At 42.0% G+C, this 20,945-nt stretch overlaps 3 protein-coding genes across 5 annotated transcripts in view; 1 reads left to right on the plus strand and 2 right to left on the minus strand.

The window, feature by feature from the left end:
- Positions 1-2,795: 2,795 nt before the first annotated feature.
- Positions 2,796-4,340, minus strand: timm29 (translocase of inner mitochondrial membrane 29). The gene is made up of 2 exons (XM_005747277.2): positions 4,147-4,340; positions 2,796-3,762 (listed from the first exon to the last, which is right to left on the minus strand). The coding sequence occupies exons 1-2, from the start codon at positions 4,250-4,252 to the stop codon at positions 3,164-3,166; spliced, it is 705 nt and encodes a 234-aa protein (XP_005747334.1). The 5' UTR covers positions 4,253-4,340; the 3' UTR covers positions 2,796-3,163.
- A 1,059-nt stretch (positions 4,341-5,399) lies between these two features.
- Positions 5,400-10,442, plus strand: yipf2 (Yip1 domain family, member 2). 3 transcript variants are annotated; one of them, XM_005747279.2, is made up of 10 exons: positions 5,425-5,467; positions 5,570-5,707; positions 5,860-5,925; positions 6,964-7,118; positions 7,203-7,283; positions 7,383-7,470; positions 7,913-8,029; positions 8,117-8,283; positions 8,653-8,835; positions 8,920-10,442. In XM_005747279.2, exons 3-10 carry the CDS (start codon positions 5,895-5,897, stop codon positions 9,013-9,015), a joined length of 918 nt encoding a protein of 305 aa, XP_005747336.1. In that variant the 5' UTR covers positions 5,425-5,467; positions 5,570-5,707; positions 5,860-5,894; the 3' UTR covers positions 9,016-10,442. The 3 variants fall into 3 exon arrangements, with proteins under 3 accessions (XP_005747335.1, XP_005747337.1, XP_005747336.1); XM_005747278.2 differs by having other exon boundaries at positions 5,400-5,707; XM_005747280.2 differs by lacking the exon at positions 5,570-5,707 and having other exon boundaries at positions 5,406-5,467.
- A 3,947-nt stretch (positions 10,443-14,389) lies between these two features.
- Positions 14,390-20,945, minus strand: part of carm1 (coactivator-associated arginine methyltransferase 1) — a 19,885-nt gene continuing 13,329 nt past the window's right edge. The window contains exons 12-16 of the mRNA XM_005747281.2: positions 20,645-20,734; positions 20,415-20,527; positions 19,155-19,232; positions 18,682-18,750; positions 14,390-18,595 (exon numbers count right to left, since the gene is read on the minus strand). Of these exons, the coding sequence (XP_005747338.1) occupies positions 18,456-18,595; positions 18,682-18,750; positions 19,155-19,232; positions 20,415-20,527; positions 20,645-20,734 (490 nt within the window). The 3' untranslated portion in view covers positions 14,390-18,455. The remainder of the gene's footprint in view (positions 18,596-18,681; positions 18,751-19,154; positions 19,233-20,414; positions 20,528-20,644; positions 20,735-20,945) is intronic.

Genomic DNA, 20,945 nt, shown 5'->3' on the forward strand with positions numbered 1-20,945 from the left:
GGTACCAGGCTCATAATTATTTTGAACTAGAGCACCCTCTGGTGGCAAAATCCAAACATGAACACCAGTGTAGTCCTTAGACTGCAAATTGAGCAGAAATCCAATAGCAACAACTTAGAAAACCAGCTGACCCGTGGCCTGTGACTCCCTCAGCATGGCATCTGATAGCCCTTGCTACAGGGTCACAGTAGTGACATCATGGGTCACTTCATTGTGGTGCAGTCTCTTTCCTGTGGTTAGGTTATCAGTGTGAGGGGTCAGACTCATTCTCCTTCTCAGGGGTGTCAACTGAACTGCTAAGACGTACTGTAATTGCTTTGGCCGTGTGACAGTGCAGGCAGCATTGCTGCACAGTATACAACCTTATTAGCAACATAAATGTTAATGCATTATAAGGTGCAGGTTATGATGATAAGGTGTGGTGTGTATAGGAATACAAAGTCCTGTTGTGTTAGCTACATATCATTAAGACCTATTTACATCCACACCACCAATGTGAGTTTGTTATGGGTGAATGCAGAGGGCTTCACATCGTCTGTTTAGAATTCCCCAGTAACTTAACATATTTTTGGATTGTGGGAAGAAGTCTGAGTAACTAGAGAGAGTTCATAGAAACAACACAGAAGGCCCCCAGCTGGCTCTTGCATTTAAACCAAGGCCCTCTGTACTGTGCAGCAATAGTACTAACCACAACACCACAACCTATGTAGAATCTTAAACACAGTAATTCTTTATTTACTTATGGTCCTCAGTGTGAGCTGGTCAAATATCGCCAATTTTATTTTTAGGTTGGTAGTTCAATCCCTAGGCTCTTCAGTCTGCATGCTGAAAAAGCTTGTCCCTTCTTCATCGTGAAGAAGAAGTGTAATTATTAGATTGAAAGAAAACTGATGTAGAAAAAAGTGCTTGAGATGAGTGAGATGTGTTATGGAAGAACTGTCCCATTTCTATTCTAGTTCTGAAAAAACAGGCTTTCTTGAAAATGCTTTAGCGGGTGCTTGAACAATCTTTCTCCAGTCTTTCAAAGTTTTTCTTTCAACAACACTGGCTAGTTTTTTAGGACAGTTTAATCCAGTCCTATATCTCTCCATTTTCAGAGGAATGTTTTTCGTTTGGTAAACTACTCAGCACTGACTTGTAAATGGCCTGTATTTGTATAGCGCTTTACACTACATTCAATCATCCACACATTCACACACTGGTGATGGCAGCTACATTGTAGCCACAGCTGCCCTGGGGCGCACTGACAGAGGCGAGGCTGCCGGACACTGGCGCCACCAGTAGGCAACGGGTGAAGTCTCTTGCCCAAGGACACAACGTCCGAGACTGTCAGGGCTTGAATCGGCAACCTTCCGATTAAAAGGCGAACTGCCAACTCTTGAGCCACGATCGCCCCATACTTATAAATCATTCAAACATATAAAAGGAACAAAAATCAAGGGGTGAGCTAGTATTGCGTTTACATATAAGGGACAACTTAGCAAAGAACCAGTTTTAAAATGCAAGTTTAGGCATTTTTTTCAAACACCTCATTAGTTCCAGCTTCTTTAGTTGAAATGATGAAAAATGCCAAAGAGAGGACGTTTTGACAGGCATAGAGTTGTATTTTTTGCACCAAAAGCTGTTAGCTGAAAATGTGAGTGTATCTTTTTAAAAAAAGAAAAGAGGAAACTGGAAAAATGGAAGACAAATGAAGAGGATTAAATACTATCTATAGCAGGTGAAAAGTATCTGAAAGGCATGTTCTTAAGAAACAGGAGTGAAGAAAAATCCAGCAAAGATGTGACACAGGACCTGAGAGATACACAATTTACTCTTCACCAAGATCTCAACAGAAACGGTCTCACTGGAACAGAAGTGGTGAAGAAGTGCAAACAGGGAGAGACCAGGGTTTGCTAAATTACATAAGAACTGGAAAAAACTGAGCGACAAGTTCATAAGGGGACTGATGAATTTAACGATGTTCACAGGTTCTCATTAAGAGGAAAGTATTTTCAGTCAAGTATTAAAAACAAGCCTTATATTCAAATGTATTTTTTATTTCTTCCAATTGATGTTAAGCAGGAACAAAAGGGTCTGTAATTCCCAAATAGTTAACTTCATATTTATGTTAAACCCCTTGAATTACATTTGAATCACCTTAATCACATCTTAGTTTGATTTAAATCCACTGCACAGAGACCAAATTACCAACACCTCTGGACCTAACTGTAGGTTCCACAGACCTCACCAAGACTTCAGATTCACTGGAGTTTTGCAGGGTTTGTTTCCCCTTTTGTTTTAATCGTTTTTCTCTCTACATTGCTTGGTTATGTGTGGATAACCAGGTAGCTGAGAAGAAATACTAGTCATTTTATTTATATTAATAGTGTGACTAATAATCGTTTAAGCACATAAGCTTCATTTTATCTCAATTTTCATGTTTTGTTCCAGAGTGTACAGCCAATTGTACACTCTGTTCATTGTATTTCCAAATTATGCAGCTCCGTACCTCCTCACTACATCGCAGCGTTGCAGTTTTACCTCCACTTTTTTGCTACAAAATACTTTTCAGACTTGAGGATTTTGCAATAAAAGTTTGGTTCAGTGGGAATCTATTATCACCTCTGGTCATTAGCAGTTATGGTTACGTTTCAAAACTACCATTCTCAAGTTTTACTGCAACTAGATGTAAGAAAAGGTTGTATTTGCAGCAGTGCAGTTCTTTTCCTTTATCTTTGTTATAATTAAATACAACAATAGCATTTGTACTTTCAAAAACTCTACAGTCACACACAAAATCCACAACAGCCATGTCAGTCTGATTAGTGATGACAGATCTTTAATAATCACCCAGAGTTCATATCAGTGCGTCACATCCAGATCAAATGCAAATCTCATGTTACACCTTAACATCTGTAAATAACTGACAGACTCGTTGTCACATGGTTCACAGTATAAATGATATACAACATTTTCTGTAAGAAAACAAAAACATGTCAGAAGGAATTTAAGCGTTTCCTTTTACTTTGATGTTTCCTCAGCGGCAGAATCATCATTTGGTCAGCTGAGATTGGTGTGTGTGTGTGTGTGTGTGTGTGTGTGTGAACACAGTCAGGCTTCTGTCCCACTGTGTGAGTGCGAGGCTGCTCCTCTTCACTTTTCTTTCTGTCTGTCTACCACTTTAGTTTTTGTCTCCCTTGTCCTCCACGCTCACTGGTAACCACGAATCTCTGTGCAACTTCTCATTCCTTTCCACCTCCTTGACGCTGGGTGGTGACGTTACCTGCATGTGCACCGGCAATTGCTTGAATTCATCCTCGTTCACGTCATAGTCCTTCATCTTTGAGTCCAGGATCCACCAGTTGCCAGCAAAGCCAATGTCCAACACCCGCTGAGGGATCTCCCTCCAGGGTACTGACAAGTTAGAGCACTGGGCTTCATACAGCATGGCGTCCGGGTCGTAGTCAGCGTAGTACACCACAGACAGAAGACCCAGGCTGGCATGGCGGAGGCGGCCCTCATTACGGAGCTTCACCAGACTCTGTACATGGACATCAGAGATGCCGCTGCGGATCCAAGGGGACAGCAGTCCCAGCTGGTTGGAACGTTTCAGCAGGGCGTCGTCGAAGGACAAGCGGTCAGGTTTGGTGTAGAAGCAGGCCCAGGCACCGCCCAACAGCGTCACATACACTGATGTTCGGAGTGGTCTCTCCCAGGCGCCAACTACCGCCTCTCTGCACGCTTCTTTGTAGTCAGAGAGCAGGCTGCGACACCACACACCTGTAGGGAGCAGAGGACGAAAAACTAAGCCTGGATGTAAACCACCTCTCCTCATGCCAAAAAAAAAACAAAACACTGGCCGGCTGCAGGAGGTGGGAGGAGTCAGGTGACCTAATCACCATCTATTTATGACGTTATCACACCAACAACCCAATTCAGCGGCATATAGTTGTTAGGAGGATTAAAAAACTATACTGTATGACCGTTTTTGTCATGCAACCAACATGCACAAAGGCTAGCAGAATAATGCGTTTAAAATGGTCATTTAAGCAATTAAAATTACTGGGACTGTTTCTGTTATAATAAGCTATGTTTACCACTGAGCTGGCCGTTAACCCCCTTGCTATCCAGCTAACGTGGCTAACCCGTGCCTCAGTTCCTCACCTACTTTGCTGTTTTTCAGCCGCTCCCAGCGGCTCGCTGTGCCCAGAGGCGCCGCTACTTCCGCCGCAGAGCTGAACATCATCCTCGCTACACGAAACGAGGCCATTTTAACGACTCTTCTGCACTAAAGACTCTTAACCTTCATGCAGAATTGACATTTTAACTAGTGACAGGGACCTCACATGAAGTCAAAATGGCAGCTACTTCTTTTTTGTTGGTTGACAGCTAACAAAAAGGTTTATTACCGCCATCTACTGGGCTGGAGTGGTGGTGCGACACTCCAGAAAGAATTAGCCTACAAATACACACCCTGCTACCATAAATTACATTTCATCTCTGCTTACAATTTCTGTCTCTCTTTATAACTCAAAAATGCTGCTGTCCCACCATTAATAATTCTTTCCAATAACTGCCAATAACTTCTACACCCCCTTGTTTCTGTGTTTTAGTTTGATCATTTCTCTAGCTTTCCTATTTAACAGGAAAGCTAGAGAAATGATCTAGCTTTCCTGTTAAATAGGAAAGCTATTTAACAGCTTTCCTGTTCCCCTTTCCCTTTGGCACTGAGCAAATTATATTTCCCTGATAGTTGCATATGCACATGCAGTTGATCATCAGTTGATTATTTTTCCCTTTTCTTATTGTCTTGCTTTGGTACATTTTCCCTGTATAGTCTATGAATGGCTTTAGTTTGCCCCTGTGGCCCATCTTTGCTGCCATTTATTTCTTATTTTCAATACTTTTAATGCTTTTACTACTGCTATTACTACTACTTCTTTATCTTCCAGCTGGTCCCTTTACGGGTCATCACAATAGATCATCTGCTTCCATCTCCCCCAATCCCTTGCATGCTCGTCTGTCTCACCAACCCCCTTTATGTCCTCCCTCACTACACTTACACCTTCTTTTTGCCTGGCAGCTCCACCTTCAGCATCCTTTGTCCGATATATTATCCACCCTATCAAACTCTTCTCAACCTTGCTTCTCTTACTTAGTCTCCAAACTGCTCAGAAATCTTACCATGTTCACTTCTGACCACCGACAGCTCCACTAGACACGACAGAGGGTCTCACTCCCTTGCGTGAACCCTTCCTTTCGTTCTTGTTGCTATCCTCCTGTCACAAATCACCCCTGACACTCATCTCCATCCGCTCCACCGTGCCTGCACTCGCTTGTGTTTTTTGTAACGTTAGAACCTTTCAAATAAAGTTATTTTGAAGAGCGCTTCCACGTGACAGCTTTGTTTACGCGGTGACGTGTACCGGAAGCTGTGTTAAAATGACTCCAGCATCAGCAGGACCTGTAAGGCTGTGAAAGACAGGTGTTAGCATTGTAATGTTATTAATGTCTAGCATTTTATTAAGTCCGCACAGACGCTGTTGTAATATATTAACCTTAGCTTTATTTACAATTTAAATATTAGCTAGTCGTAGGATTCGCTGTCTCTGCTGAGTGGTTGATATTACGCCATTCAATATCATCATTATCAGCAGCAAGATCCTGCTGAGCAGCGACGACAGACTGCCAAGACATATTTCACCTCTCTGGTTATTACATTTTGGTACGTTTCACCTGTTCTTATCGGATTTTAAAGCGTCAAAATTGAATATTTTTATATTATACATTAACTGTAAACTTCAAGTGGTTCACTTGTCGGTGAACTAACAGATGTTCGACATAGCATTTCTTTACTAACGTTCATTTTTCTCTCAGCTCTTGCATGAAGTTACTGGTTGTCCATTGGAGACATGGCTAGTCCAAACAACCTACAGTTTCAAGGTAAATGTGACAGAATCTTTAAAGGAGATATAGGTTGTAAATTTCTGCTTGTTTTGTTCTGCCTGGGTTTCTTTGTGTCACGTGTTAGTTCCAGGCAGGTAGTTGGGAGATCTGTTTTACGCAGAAACCAAGCTGTCGTGTCCACGTGAATCAGAAAACTGGACTCTCCCCTTACCTAGGGGTTTTAATTGGCTGTAAAAGGGTTTATGCTGCAGTGACCATGCAGAGCACATAGTACAGTACTCTGAATCACGAAATCGCCCTGAAAACGTTGAAAAAAAATTATTGTTGATTGCAAACCATCTACTAAAGGACAAATAGCGACATCTGCTTGCCATACTCTGCTATCGCAGTCGTATGTAAAGATGCTCTTCCTGCTTCCTTGTAATTTCTTTTACTTTCATGCAACATGTAACATTGTGTAGATTGCACGGGCGATTATGGGTCAGATTGCAGGAAAATTATGCTTGTTTTCATTTGCATAATATGCATGGATGTATTGAACATCCTGCTGATTTATGACACACTGAGTTCCAGTGTATTCTGTGTCAAATACTAAGTCTTTTCAACGACCTACTAAACGGCATGCTAGCATGGCTATTGAAACACCTTCATGGTGTGTTGGTAACTTCTCTTACTGCTTGTTTTCTAGTCTTATTCAATAAAGTGTGTGTTTTAAAAACCTTTAACAGAAAGTCTGTCTCTCTGTGAGGCAGGCTGATACCAACACTATGTAATCTAAAGCAGCACAACACTGCTGTTGAATAAAATGAAACAAGGTATGGAAGCTTCTTGCAGGAAGTTGTTTTCTTTGTCAGATAATATCATTAAAACAGGACCGGTCCGGTTCAGTGACATCAATTAGGAAACCATAGACAGAAACTGAGATCGCTTTTTCAGTAACAGTTTGTAAATATGCTTTTAAATCCTCTCAAGTTTGACATTTTAACATGAAATCTATGGGAATTTAGTCCCTGTGGGAGTGCTGATCAGAAGAACTGCGCTTACCGACTGCCTTTTGCCCATGTGCGTCCATAGAGTTTGAAGAAGCAGCAGAGCTGCTATCGGCAGACCCTGGAGCCTCCACACTCAGTATGTCGGGCTCAAACACCCCCAACACAACAGCATCAGCAGGAGAAGATGTAAAGCTGGACCTATCTGAGGACGAGGAGGGTCAGCAAGAGAGTTCAGAGGTAAAAAAAAGTTGTGTGGACTACGAATAAAGTTAGAGTTTCTACTTTGAGTGCATATCAGCTGATAGACATCTGTGCTTCCAGCTGTTAGGAGGGCAGAAACCAAGTGGTGGCTTCTGGACCTTTGAGTATTATCAGTCTTTCTTTGATGTGGACACAATGCAGGTATGCCTGACATCTACCTGACACTTTGTCTACACATAAAGTCTTTGTCAGTCAGTTTGAAGTTACATGTTTCTTTTGTTTGACCCTATCATGATGCAGGTGCTGGACAGAGTGAAGGGGTCAGTGATGCCACAGCCTGGGAGAAACTTCATCAAATACTACCTTAGGAGTAACCCAGATCTGTATGGTAAGTGGAAGAAGACACATTTAATTATTAAACTGTATTACAGGAAGAACATATTTTGCACTGTGCATTGTCTTATGGGGGGCATGTCGAGGCTGTAAGTAGATTTTTGGTAGGGGAAATTAGATTCTAGCTATGCCTGAAGATGAGTCGTAGGTGGGTAGGTAGGAGATTAAGGGCCAGATTACTGTTGGTTTGCACCAAGGTAAGCCTCTTTTTAATCCTAAACGTGTTTAAGGTCTCATGGTCTTTATTATCTTATTGAATGTATCAGTTAATTCATGTGATTCAGGCATTTCTGATAAATGTTAAAAAGCTGTTTAGGTGTCACTTATTGTCATTCCAGCTTTAACTGTTTGTTGCCTATAGGTTCAAAGGATCAACAAAGTGTCCATCAATTTTTTGACATTGATGAATGCACTCATATAAGTGTGCGTTTGTGCAGGTCCCTTCTGGATTTGTGTCACACTGGTGTTTTCTGTGGTGATTAGTGGGAACCTGTCCACCTTCCTTGCTGAGCAGAAAAACCCCACCTTCCACTACAGACCACAGTTCCACAGAGGTTAGTGCTGCACACGGTCTCAGTTTGACTCTGTGTCACTGTAGCACACTGGATCTGCATAGCTCTGTCTTGTTTCTCTGCCTTTAGTGACAATTGCTGCAGTAGTGATCTTTATGTATGCCTGGCTGGTGCCGATCGGGCTGTGGGGTTTTTTGACCTGGAGGCAAGGGGCCGAGAGGCAGATTGGAGGCTATTCTTTCCTGGAGACTGTGTGTGTTTACGGCTACTCGCTCTTTATCTATATCCCCACCTCTGTGAGTACATCTGTGGTGTTTACAGGTTTAATAAGTTGTATAAATGATCTCACCCATGATACATGATATACATGTATAATATAGCTCACATTTTCGGAAACCTCTGATGTCATTCTCTATGTAACTTGCCGTAATGTTAAAACTCACCTGTGGTTCTTCATTTGAATGAGTGCAGAGGTCTGTTCTGCCCAATGTTTTGAGTATTTTTGAAGAACAACATGTTCTGTCTGAATAATTCATTTAAGGTTTTGATTGGCAGCTGTGGCCCAGGCCACTGCCAAAAGGAAAGGTCAAACTTTGGTAAATTTCAACAAAAACCAAAGCAGAAACAATAATTAGCTGAATAAAAGTTCACCCTGTCACCTTCAGGTTTTGTGGATAATACCATATGACTGGCTGCACTGGACGCTGATCCTAATTGCCATGGTGATCTCAGGCTCAGTCCTGGTCCTCACCTTCTGGCCCGTTGTCCGTGATGACACCAAGGTGACGGCGGTGGCTACAGTAGTGACCATAGTGGTTTTGCACACACTGCTGGCAGTTGGCTGTAAGGTCGGTGAGCTGCGTGGATCTCAGATGTATGGAAGGACACCTTTACATTGAACCAGATACTCAATCTCCTCCCTTTTCTTCTAGCTCTACTTCTTTCACGCAGAAACATCCCCACCAACAGCTCTTCCTACTACCTCAACTCTCCACAATCACACAACGCTGGCCTTCAAAACCGACTGACCAACACCGAGGAGCAGCAGGGAAATGAAGACCGTCTTTTTTGACAGATCGAAAACGACTAGACTGGAGGAGACGGTGTTGATTATCACCACGGTGTGATTCACTTAATGCTTCATGGATAAAGTGCTGGGACGGTTGTGTGTATGTGCGTGTGTGTGTTTCGTTTGTCTAACTTATCCTGGGGTGGTTCATCTGTATTTCTACTGTGACTGATGTTTCATGATGTGGTGGATTGAGCAGTCCTTCTTTAACACTGTGACTTCCACTCATTTCATGATGTCGTAAAGGACGCAGGAAGACACTACAAAAGCTAATACATAAAACAATGTCACTCCTACTAATTTATCCTTATGACACATCACATGGACAACAACCAGATTTTTCAAGTTTAAAATGATTAGGTTAATGAGAATGCCCTAAATGTCTCATTTCTCATATAAATACACTTTGTGGCTTGTGGTCAACCCTGTGGGCTCATAGATGGAATTACGTGTGGCTCTGCACAAGAGTTTAAACATTGTTCAACAGCTGTTTTACAAAGCTCCGAATGTTATAATTGATATTATTAGATGACAATGATTGATTTGTTGGTGTGTACATCACTTTAATTTTAGAAGCAGGGGTATGCCCCCCTCCCTGCATCCGCTCTACACGTACAGATACATAGAAAAGGGACAATAATGGGGTATTTGTGTATTAAACATGTAGTGATACTGCCCTTAAGACACTGTTAGATGCTCTCAAGTCAAGCAATCTCTGAACTGTAAAGCTGCGGACTGGTCAAAAGATGATTGTAAAATAAAATAGAGTTTATGTGGTCCTGCCGGAAGAATATACATGTTTAGGTTGGCTCTAACTTATTAGTTATTCTATCACAAACTGAAACTCCAGCTGCTGCTTCTCTGCCACGTGGAAATGTAGTTTACCGTTTTCACTCACAACACTGACTCCCTGAATTTGCTTCAGTCGGATGTGCAGAAAAGAGTTTATTGAACCTGCAAAGGGACTCCAGCACATCACCGCCACTCTTCAGCCTTCAGTCACAGAATGACCTCAGCTGCTTTACTTGCATAGACAGTTCAGTGTAAAATGAAGAAAGGGTTGATGGATGTAGAGCTATTTATTTCCTACTGTGAACCCAGGTAGGGTTGTATTAATAAACGGATTCTCTACTCCAGATTGTTTGGATCTTATTACTGTTCCAATCTTTGATCACTCACAGCTGAAAAGGATTACAAGGTTTGCAGTTGAGCGATGTGAATCACCTTAAGCAACTTCAAAGATTGACTTGAACTAGGTCCCTTATGTGACAGGAAGACTAGAGACATGGCTTTGGTTCAGACGTGATGTCTAACACAGATTTTCAGACATTTGTCTAGATTTGTTTTTTTCTCAACATACTTCATTCTGACCTGGTTTCAGGATGAATTTGACCTACTTTGACTTTGTGTCAGTGAAATGATTTGAGAAGATGCTTGACTGCTTTAAAGCTCAACTTCGACTTCTTTCAATTTAAGATTTTTGTTTTGTAAATATTCAGAATTAAATTGAGATAATCCATCATCGTGATATACACTATTCCCATTCCAGGTACATTGTAACAGCAAACCCTGCTGAAACCTTATACCAAAAATGTAACCTGACATGCATCTCCTGAGAAATGTAACTACATCTCGTCATCAGTGCACATCTGCAGTGGATCATCGGACTCCATCTCACCCTACCCCTAGCCTCCCTCTCTTCTGTCACACCAGCCCTCCTCATGTCCTCCTCTACATCCATGAACCTTTCTGCAATCTTCCCTTTTCTCTCATGTACTCATTTCTAATCTTGTCCCAATGAAAATCCTACCAACTTCACCTTTGCCTGCAGTCTTTATGTCAGTGTCACCATCTTCAAACCATCATAGCAGGTCTCTCAACAGTCTTGTAAACCTGTCTCCATACATTCTGCAATCTCTTCTTCGCCTGTCTCGTGCACTGTTCGTTGCTTTGGGTGGTTGACCCCAGGTATTTAAAGTCATCCACCTTAATCAGTCTACTCCTCTTCATTCCAGAGCATGCTTCCACCTCTCCAGGTTCTCTTCCGTCCGCCTTCTGTTCTCACTACAGATCACTATGTCTGCAAACATCAATCCATGCAGACTCTTGTTGGCCTAATCCGTCAACTTGTCTGTCATTATTGGAAATAAGAAGGGACACATCTTTTTCGTATGTACTCCATTTTCAGAATCTCAAAAGTAACAGGACAAAATAACAATTTGAATCACAAGGATTGTTTTTGAGCCTGATGCTAATATTTAGAATAACAAATCCCATGTATTTTTACTCTTTCCCCTTGTCATCCAGAGCTACGTGAGAGGAGGTTTTTGCTGACTCCATCAGCCTCGTGATCATCTTAACGCCTACTACATCTGAGTCAGAAAGCAGCCTTCCCACATTCAGATAAAGAATAAATAACACTGCAGGACTGCAGTGGAGAGACGGGACCAGATTAAACTTGCTGCCCTGGCACTACCCAGACTATGGATCTCTCACACACACACGATAAACTGTACTTTATTTACTTAAAACAGGCTTTCCTGGAACAGAGCACAATAATAATATTAGAAATAATAGGCCCTGCTTACACCGAGTGAACCACAGGAGTCTGTATGTTAAGCAGAATATTAGTAACGCATACAGACTATGAATTTAAAGATACAACTGAAGATTTTACGCTCGTGCATTCACAACTATTAAAACCAGCTCCATTAAGAAAAACAAGGTAGATAAGAGAGCGTGACCAGTATGTGTACACTGTTCTTCATCAAGTAAACATTAAATGCATTACAGAAGAGTTTTCTTTTTGTTTTTTGTCTCTGTCCATTTTCTCAATTCTTTCTCATCTTCTCCCATATGGAAAAGATATTTATAAATCTTATCAAGTTTGTATCTGTCTTGTGTGAAACTTGTATGAAAAGCATACAAGAGTGAAAACAGACATAAGAAACCTTGAAAAATTATATAAATGAAACTTGTATGTTTTGGATACTTCCTAATACAATATATGAATAATGAGAAAGTGGCCACTTTCATGAGTAAATCATATAAACCTTACATGATTCGCTATATGAAGCAAGCCAAAGCCGATGCAAGTTTTTCCTATTTCTTTTCCATTTGAGCTTATCAACAAAAAAAATGTATGATCGCAACTTTAGCTCATATTTCAAACAATATTTCTTGTGCTGGTAAATTTAGGGTCATCACAGCAGATCATCTGCTTCAAGCTGATTCTATCCTTTGCATCCTCCAAGGTCACACCAACCCTCTGTGTGCTCTTCTTCATTACATCCATGAATCTTCTGTGGTCTTCCTCCTCTCTGACAGTTGTGTCTCGTCTCTCTAACTTTTGTCTCCAAGGTGGAAAAACTGATGAGTCCCTCTGATATGTTAATTTCTAATCCTGTCCATTCTGGTCACTCCCCAATAAAAACCTTAACATCGTCAACTATGCTACCTCCAGCTCAGCCTAATTTTTAAGCCATATTTCGCACCAGGCTTCACTACCATCTTGCAAACCTTCCCTTTCACTCTTGCCATAAACCTCAGCTCAGAGGCAATCCCACCCTAACGTTCAACCCTCCATCATGTCCCTAAACAGGATCACTTCTGGCTCAGAGAAACCATCATGATGGTGGCCTTAAGGCTTTAACATGGGGAGTGCCAAAATGAATGGGTGATCACTTGGTGACCACATCCATCTTTTATTTACAGCGTGTCTGGACTGGGTGAATGTCCCTCTCCCTCCTCTGTCCAACCAGAAATGTGAATGCAGACTCACTTAAGCCTGCATAAGCCAGCTTAACTAAGAGCTATAGTTGGGTGAATGAAAGCGAAATTGTTTTGTTTTTTAAATCAATAAATAAACTTCTAGACCTCTTGAAAGTACAGAAACAAACAAGGAAACTAGTTTCACAGAAGAAAGACCTGACAGCTAAAACATGTTTCCTATTCCACTAACATCCCTTCCCCCTCAGGTAACCTGCACCCTGAGGGGGAAGTGCTCTGTTAGAACAAGGTACTATGCGATCTTTAAGACAAGACAAGGCCTGATTGGTCAAGATTTCGTATGTGAGGAGAAGGTTTTTCAACTGGATTCTTGATTTAACAGTTAGCCAAATAACACACTGAAGGAAAACTCCTAAAATTGGCTTCATGGATAAAGAAAGTTGGGTATCATCCGTCTAGTAATGAAAGTGTTTGAAGTTTTCTTTCTAACAGGATCATCAAAGGGAAGCACGTGTAATTTTACAAGCAACAGTCCAGAGAGCGTAACTCCATGGAACGTTTTGTGCAACTCCCATTTACATCTATAAACTGTAATCTTTTTGACAGATATGATTCAGTTTCTACTAATCTCTGTTTAAATGTGAGATGCCCTAACTTTACAGAAGGCTTTGGGGGTTTTTTTGTTTGTTTTTTTTAAAAAATAGCATTTGGGGAAAAAAAAAAAAACACCCAACCTTTTTTCCAGACCAGAGAAAGATCTAAATCAGGGGTGTCAAACTCCAGGCCTCGAGTCCTGCACAGTTTTAGATCTCACCCTATGTCAACGCACCTGATTCAAATGATAAGTTCATTACCAGGCTTCTGGAGAACTTCAAGACATGTTGGGGAGGTCATTCAGCCATTTAAATCAGCCGTGTTAGATCAAGGACACATCTAAAACCTGCAGGACACCGGCCCTCAAGGCCTGGAGTTCGACAACTGTGCTCTAAATGGAGTGCAATCCCAGTTCCACATACAATTTTATAAATTTAAACGCTTTATGATCTCAGTAAGTACTGCTCTCATCTTTAATTACATCTAGCTACCCAATTGAATTTGGAGTAGCTGGTATTTTTATTATGGCTATTGGAACAGCATGGTACCAGTGAGTCTAGGAGAAACCACCCAAACCGTTGTCCTTAACACTTACCTCAAGTACAAACACCTCAGTGTGGATTTCCTCAATACTGTACCTCTCAAACTCTCTTCATTTTCCCACAGCTCGGCTGAAAACACTTACATATAAACACATGCATGTTCAGAACACTGCTGGAGATTAGAAACATTTGTGAAACCCAAGTTTTTAATCTTGTTTTTAGACCCTTGTTTGGTTTGTAGGCACCACTTGCCCTGAAGGCCTCCCACGAGGTCTGTGTATTCAATACCTGCTGTATTCATCCCAAAAAACAAAGACAATTCTATTTCTATTTAAATAAAAAACCCTTAGGGGTTTTATGAGCACCCCCAAGGTTTATGAATAAATATCAGCAATCTGACATTACAGTTATTTTCAGCTGTACGCAGCACTGATGACTAATTAGCAACTGCTAGCATACTAGCACCAGGATGGTTGTGACAGAAAGATTTCCTGTGGTGTCCCAGGAGTTCATGGGCCGAGTCACTTATTTGGGGTCAGTGAATAAAAACAGTCTGTTTTGTAAATCTTGGCCACAACATGTTTTTAAATGGAGGATTTCCTGTGGCATTAAACTACAAGCTCATTGGCTAATGACTCAATCAAGCGATGCACCTTCACAGTTAGACCCGCCCTTCTTCACGTATGATTTTGTACACACTCGACTGCACAGGTGGAAATATCGAGGCCTTTATGACATGACAGCTATGTTTTTAACACCCACAGACAATATAAATGTTTAAAATAGCTTAACCAATAAGAGTCCCCCCATTATTTCTTTTGTAAATAATACTCATCATCATGGATAAACTGCATTTTCTTTGCCAATTATCATCAATTAGGACCAATAATATTCAGCTTTCGCCCGACCACTTTCAGACCACAGTATCAGCAGATATCATTGGAAGTACCTCGAAGTGTTCTTCAGCATTACCTCCTGACCCCTTTTCAAATTAAGTAGCAGTGACATTGCCCATTTTTAAACAGGGAAATTATGAAGACAGAGCCATATCAGCAATCTTATGGTTGTTCCTGAAAGCAAGCCAGAATATACTATTCTTAAGTCATGATTCTATGATCAGTTACTTTTTATATTCTATTCTGTTACCAATTTGCCTTGGATATTAGTCGTCTCCATGCGTTGCTCCATAATAGATGCCTCATGGCGTCATTTAAAGGTTTAAAGGGTGCCTACTGGGACATCAGTGACTAATGTACCCATAAAGCAGGAATCACTTAGCAGTCTTAAGCACAGTGGCTTCTTTTAACTGTGTCTGGAGCAGACGAGTCAATGTCAGACAGTGAGAAAGGTGTTATTACTAGTTGGTGAACACACAAATGAGAGAACATGACAGTGAGTCTTCCTCATACACTTCCATGGTCAAAGTGGATGCCACTATGACTACACAGAGCAATGAATCCATGACAGAAGAGACACGATGGCTATAGAGCAGCTACAACATGGTAAACATCTGTTGTAGCCACAGTCTATTTAACAAATTAAAGTACTACAACACCTGACTCCAGGATGGTTTTGAAACATTTCCACAACATTTAATTTGCGCTTTTTTCCTTATTTGCTTTTTTTGTGAAATAAAGAAAAAAAAATATCAAGAAAACAAAAAAACTTATTCCTACAAACAGACATTTTCCCCCCCTCAGCACTCCTACTAACTCAAATTCCAATAGTTGTGACACTGGAAGCAATGCATAAATGTGTCAGTCTTTCTTTCCTTGACTGATAAAAAGGGGGTGTGGGCAGGGGTGTGTGTGTTGGGGCAATGATATGTTGGAGGTCATACACATTGAACAGACGAGGAGAGAGGCGTACCGGCCCCATCTCCCTCGCCTTGTCATTGAAGTCTACTTGTGACAGTCTCACAGTCTCAAAGGGAGGTTGGGAGGAGCGTCAGGCAAAGGAAACAAAGATGTAAACTAGGACGTTGCCGGTCCGGCACAGCTTTTCTTTTCCCGCTAGCCAGCTGGCTGCATCCTGGGTCATTGGTCTTTACTGGTTCATTCTCCAAATCTTCCTCCAACTGCACCGAAGCAATCTGGCTCAACAAATGCCTGACTGGCAAGAAGCTGCTGCAATTTATTCTGATTTAAAAAAAAAACCTTCTGGGTGCAGAAAACATGAGCAGCAGCAGAAAGTGCATTTCATATTTTAGGCTGACAGGGCTGAAATGTTCTAGCTTCTCTCTGACTGTGCGATCCGTCACCTTCCATGTTGGGTACAAGAAACAATCAAATCTTCCACGAGTCCCTAAACAGACATGGCAAGCAGCTAGCAGCTATTTGGCAACCACAGACCAACAAAAGCCAAAATTTGGTGGCAGCCAAAAATAACTCTGTGCTGTAAAGTGGCCGACAATAAGTTCAACTATCCACAACTCTGAAGCAAGCCAAGAATAAAGCTGACTACTATGACAGGGCCGTAATTACAGATCGATGTGGATGAGTGAACTGCTGTAAGTTTATCATCTCCTGACCATCTATTACTGCTACCACCACTGCAAGTGTCGTACAGTTCACGCACTGATCAGAAACCCTTTCATATCGAGCTGGAGCCGTTTACAGTGGTGACAAACATGTTCACCTGGAATATGAAGAACCCCACAGGATCAAACAGGTCATCAGCTCAAATACAGATTTGCCTTAAAACTCTGATTTAAAAACATGAATTTCAATGTGTGAACTTCATGCTAAATTCAATTGTATAACACGAAATAAAGACTGGACCAAAAAAAAAATCTTCCTGCAACTCCTCTAATGGTGTCTTGTTGAATTTTTGTATTCACTTTGGACGGTGGCAATGCCACAATGAAGACAGAGCTGGAAATGTCCTGTGCAGACACAGCATCCTACTGCTGCTCGTCAAAGCATCCGATTCCTCAAGTTTTATTTTCCTCAAGATATTAAATCCATCTAAGACACCTACTGTTTTTAGAAGGTGTGAGTCGGTAATCTGAACAGTTCTACTGCTTCTTAATATGAAAAACAGGAAGTAGAATAAAGTGGTATTATGCAAAGATGAGGTAAGTTAGCATCCCAACTTATCCCATCTGCAACACCAATATTTCAGCTACTCATTCTTTCGTGGGTAAGTAGGACTCTAACCCTAACAGCACGCGCAGCCACACTGAATGGCACACAGGAGCATTTACTGAAAAGCCCCAAACATTCAGTCGCTCTTTTCCATTAACCCGAGGGCATCTTCAAGTTTCCTGTTCAGATATTAACCACAGCGAGTCATCTTATAAGGCCTAGTAACATTTACGCATCACTTATATCATCACACAAGTCTCAGTGTAGTCACAGTTACTGATAGAAACACACACGGTTACAACTCTGAACGTCCTAAACAGCAGCGCGCACACAAAAAGGAGACTCGCTTCTGACTGACAACAGCAGAGAGACCCAAACATTTAGAAATGGGGTCAAATTCCACCAGAATTAGTGCTGGCTCCACATGCGGGCAACGCTGTGTACATATTGTGGATTTGTCTGAATAAGACGCTGAACAACATTAACGGAAAGGTAACCTGTCTGAATTGGAGAATGCCATCATTTTAAAAGACTGGTGATGTCAACAAACAGCAACTTATAGCAGACACTGAGACGCTCCGTTATCATGACTCAGCATGGAAGGTGATAGAGCAACACCAATGCTTCCAAGCAGAACTCTGAGGGTCAGCCTGTCCAAGCCACTAAAAAACAAAACAACAAAACACAAAAAAATATTTCTACTCCTCTGGGTGCCAAGACTTGTAGATGGCTTCAGTTTGTGATCCATCCTCCTCCGCCTAAACCCAAACTGCATGAGTAGGAGTAAGCAAGATGCCGTTTGTTTAATGATTTGAGGGGGCTGTTTCATTCGGCACAGCTCAGTCTCTGGGGAAGTGTGGAGGGAACATGGCTGGATCCAGTATGAAAATCTAAGGTGGCACCTGTAGAGACGCAGTGATGATGATCATGATAACAGTGTCCTACTGCACAAGTGAAAAGCTTCAGCATCACTGGTGAGGAAGTGTGGAGAACCACGGGAGCGGACCGATGTTGGTATCTGACAACAAGCGGATTCTTGAGGAAAGACAAACACTCGCAAGGTCATGACATCTAAATAATGAGCTATAAAGAGAAAATAAGGGAGGTGGAGGGATTGAAATACATATCGAAGGAGGGTGGAAACCCAGGGAGGTCAGATGATAAACTGCTGTGCATCTCAGATGATACAGTCCCAGTGAGGGAGGGGGAAAAGGAAGGCTTCGGCTTTCGGAAAGACAAGAGTCTGGACGGAAACGAGAGTTTTCAACGGTTCATCTAGCGATGATTCAACAGAGCAGAAAGAGGGTGTCGAACAAAAAGGAATCTCCAGCACAGAGCTGGTTTTGGTATACTGGTTTTGGCTGCAGTTGGTGATCAATCTGGGTTGGGGAGGGGAAGGGGGATTCTTCTCATGCGGGGGCATAGGAGGTCTTTGCGAGGTCTTCGTCTTAACTGCCATAATGCATGGTGTTGCTAGGGATGACCATAGGTGAGGCCATGGAGATGGCAGCGCCCCCCATGGTGAACTGGTTGGTGACAGGATAGTAAGTACCGCTGCTACTGGGGCCAGACTGACCCGTAGTGGCTCCTAAATTGGAAACAAAGCATAACAGTCAACGTTCACACTGAGAAGACTTGGACAGTAAACTTGTGTTTGTGGACCAGTGGGCTTACCCTGGACAATTCCTGTGCTCATGATTGAGCCCATCCTGGAGTGGGTATGATTTACAATCCCTGTGTTCACTGTGACCAATCAGAGATGAAAGCACTGTTAAAACCAATTAGCATCGGGAGTGACAAACCATTTCACCAGAGCAATAAACGCATGCCACATCAGCTGCTTTACAAAAATCTGCAGTAATTTGGGTCCCAACACAGACTATAAGCTGTATTCTGATGTAAACATCAGAAATATCACTAAAATCAAAAGCTAAACTATAACTGAGTACTTTCAAACGTTTTCAAACTAAAAGCCCTTTGATGTTGCTCAGAGGAGCCGAAACAACAGAGTGGGGTTAAAAAAAGAAATTTAAAAAACAGCATTAAAAGAGTTAAGTGTGATTTGATGAGCTGGAATGTCAGTGTTTTGAGGACTAAAGATGCACTCCAGTAACAGTAAAATGATGATTTTCAGATGAGATTCATACCCAGGGGGATGAGGTTGTTGTGAGACACTGACGGGCCGCTGCCGATGACTGTGCTGAGGTCATAAGCTGCGGGCATCCCTGAAGAAAGAGGCAGCAAAGAAACCCAAAAAACAGCATTTACTATAAACCGTCAAAAAAAACAAAACAAAAAAAACACTCTTTGGGGTTGGTTCCTGAACACATCCAGAGTGGAAGTGATCTTAAAATGTGATGCCGGAGTTGGTAAGCAGTTAGTGATGCACCATGGCAGGAAGTCCTTCTACTGCAGGGCCGCACTGTACATTTGGAAGTTTAAGGTTTCAGACAGGATGTTGTTGCTGTTCATTCCTCATAAATATTTTAGAACAAACTGTTTCAAACTAACATTCAACCTTTAAAAACAAACAAACAGTCTATTAGCATATGTTGCTAGTTTAGCTGTAACCTAGCATTTCCTCTTGTATCTGCACAGTTACAGCTGGAAAAGCTGGTGCTGACTACAAGGCGTAACTCTGGACTTGAATCTAGCTCCAGGGCAAAGTGAGTCACACCTGGCTATGTCCATCATTATATACAGTCTTCTTCCCAGGTTCTCAGAAACTTGAGCTAATAAAGCTATAGAATAGATGTGCATGAAATTTCAGGCATGTGTACTATAATAAATTCATGCAGACTGGTTTTTACACTGGCTCATGTTTGAACTGATTTAGTCTTTCCTGTTTCTACATTGGAGTTTTGCTACTAAAGCGGACGTTTGTGGAACCGCTTCACTTACTTCCAAGAAGCCCAGAGAAGAGGACAAATCTGAAGAACCGCTGCAGCTACACTACTATACAGAACAACTTCATCGCTTGACCATCGTGTTTCAGCTGCTGGTTTTCATCGCTGTCATCATGATTAGTGAGCACGATCCAATGCATTTAATTCTCAGTCCTGCTTTGTTCTAACAGGTAACTATATTTGTTGTTCTTTGGTCTCTGTGTGGCAGCACGGTGGTCTTTCTGTTTGCAGTTTGTTCTCCCCGTGTTCGCGTGGTTTCTCTCTGGCTTCCTCCCACAGTCCAAAGATATGCAGTTAATGGGGTTAGGTTAATTGGCCTAAATTGCCCAGGTGTGCCTGTGAGTGCGAGTGATTGTCTGTCTCTCTGTATTAGCCCTGCGACAGACTACCTGTCCAGGGTGTACTCTGCCTCTGCTCTAAGACAGCTGGGATATGGAGAAAGGACATACCACGCCATGTCTGAAGTATTTACTTAATCTAGCAGTGTCTGAGTGTGTTCACCTGATACAGCCATCCCCTGACTCATGTTGTAGGCTGCCCCTGTGTTCCACATGTTCTCAGACGGGGAGGTGTAGTGTGAGCCAGGAGGGGGGTTGGGGGTAGTGCCTGTGTACCTGCACATAGATAAAAATAGATATAAGAAGTTAGAGAAGACTGTTCACCGACACCAGACACTGTGTCAATAGTGCAAAGCAGATTGGTTGTGTTTGCTGTGGTCAGGATAAACTCACCTGAAAAAGGGGTTCTTCAAGTCCAGGAGGTTGCTGGACTTTGATCCTGTCTGGTCCACCTGGGCAACAATACTGATGTCGTAGCTTTGTCTGTTAAGAAATAAATATTGAGACTAATTATCATCAGAATAACATGATTAGCATGCAAGCAAGGTTCCTGGAGTGGCCACTTAAGGCACGCTCCCATGTTGATGCCCAACTTCAGCTAGGAAATGAACTGGGGCCCGTTCTTCGTACGTCGCTCACTACATCCAAGATCAAATGAAACATCCAAGACCAAACCATCGCGCTAACCGTGAGC

Source organism: Pundamilia nyererei, unplaced genomic scaffold, assembly GCF_000239375.1.
Source record: "Pundamilia nyererei isolate P.nyererei 1_Seehausen unplaced genomic scaffold, PunNye1.0 scaffold00193, whole genome shotgun sequence".
In the NCBI taxonomy this organism is placed as follows: domain Eukaryota; kingdom Metazoa; phylum Chordata; class Actinopteri; order Cichliformes; family Cichlidae; genus Pundamilia; species Pundamilia nyererei.

Excerpts from the sequence above, each read along its gene's own strand:
- timm29 (XM_005747277.2), bottom strand. The coding sequence starts at position 4,252 with ATGGCCTCGTTTCGTGTAGCGAGGATGATGTTCAGCTCTGCGGCGGAA. Across the intron at positions 3,763-4,146 it reads GCTGAAAAACAGCAAAGTAG|GTGTGTGGTGTCGCAGCCTG; the intron begins GTGAGGAACTGA and ends TGCTCCCTACAG.
- yipf2 (XM_005747278.2), top strand. The coding sequence starts at position 5,895 with ATGGCTAGTCCAAACAACCTACAGTTTCAAG. Across the intron at positions 7,119-7,202 it reads GTCAGCAAGAGAGTTCAGAG|CTGTTAGGAGGGCAGAAACC; the intron begins GTAAAAAAAAGT and ends CTGTGCTTCCAG. Across the intron at positions 8,030-8,116 it reads CAGACCACAGTTCCACAGAG|TGACAATTGCTGCAGTAGTG; the intron begins GTTAGTGCTGCA and ends CTCTGCCTTTAG.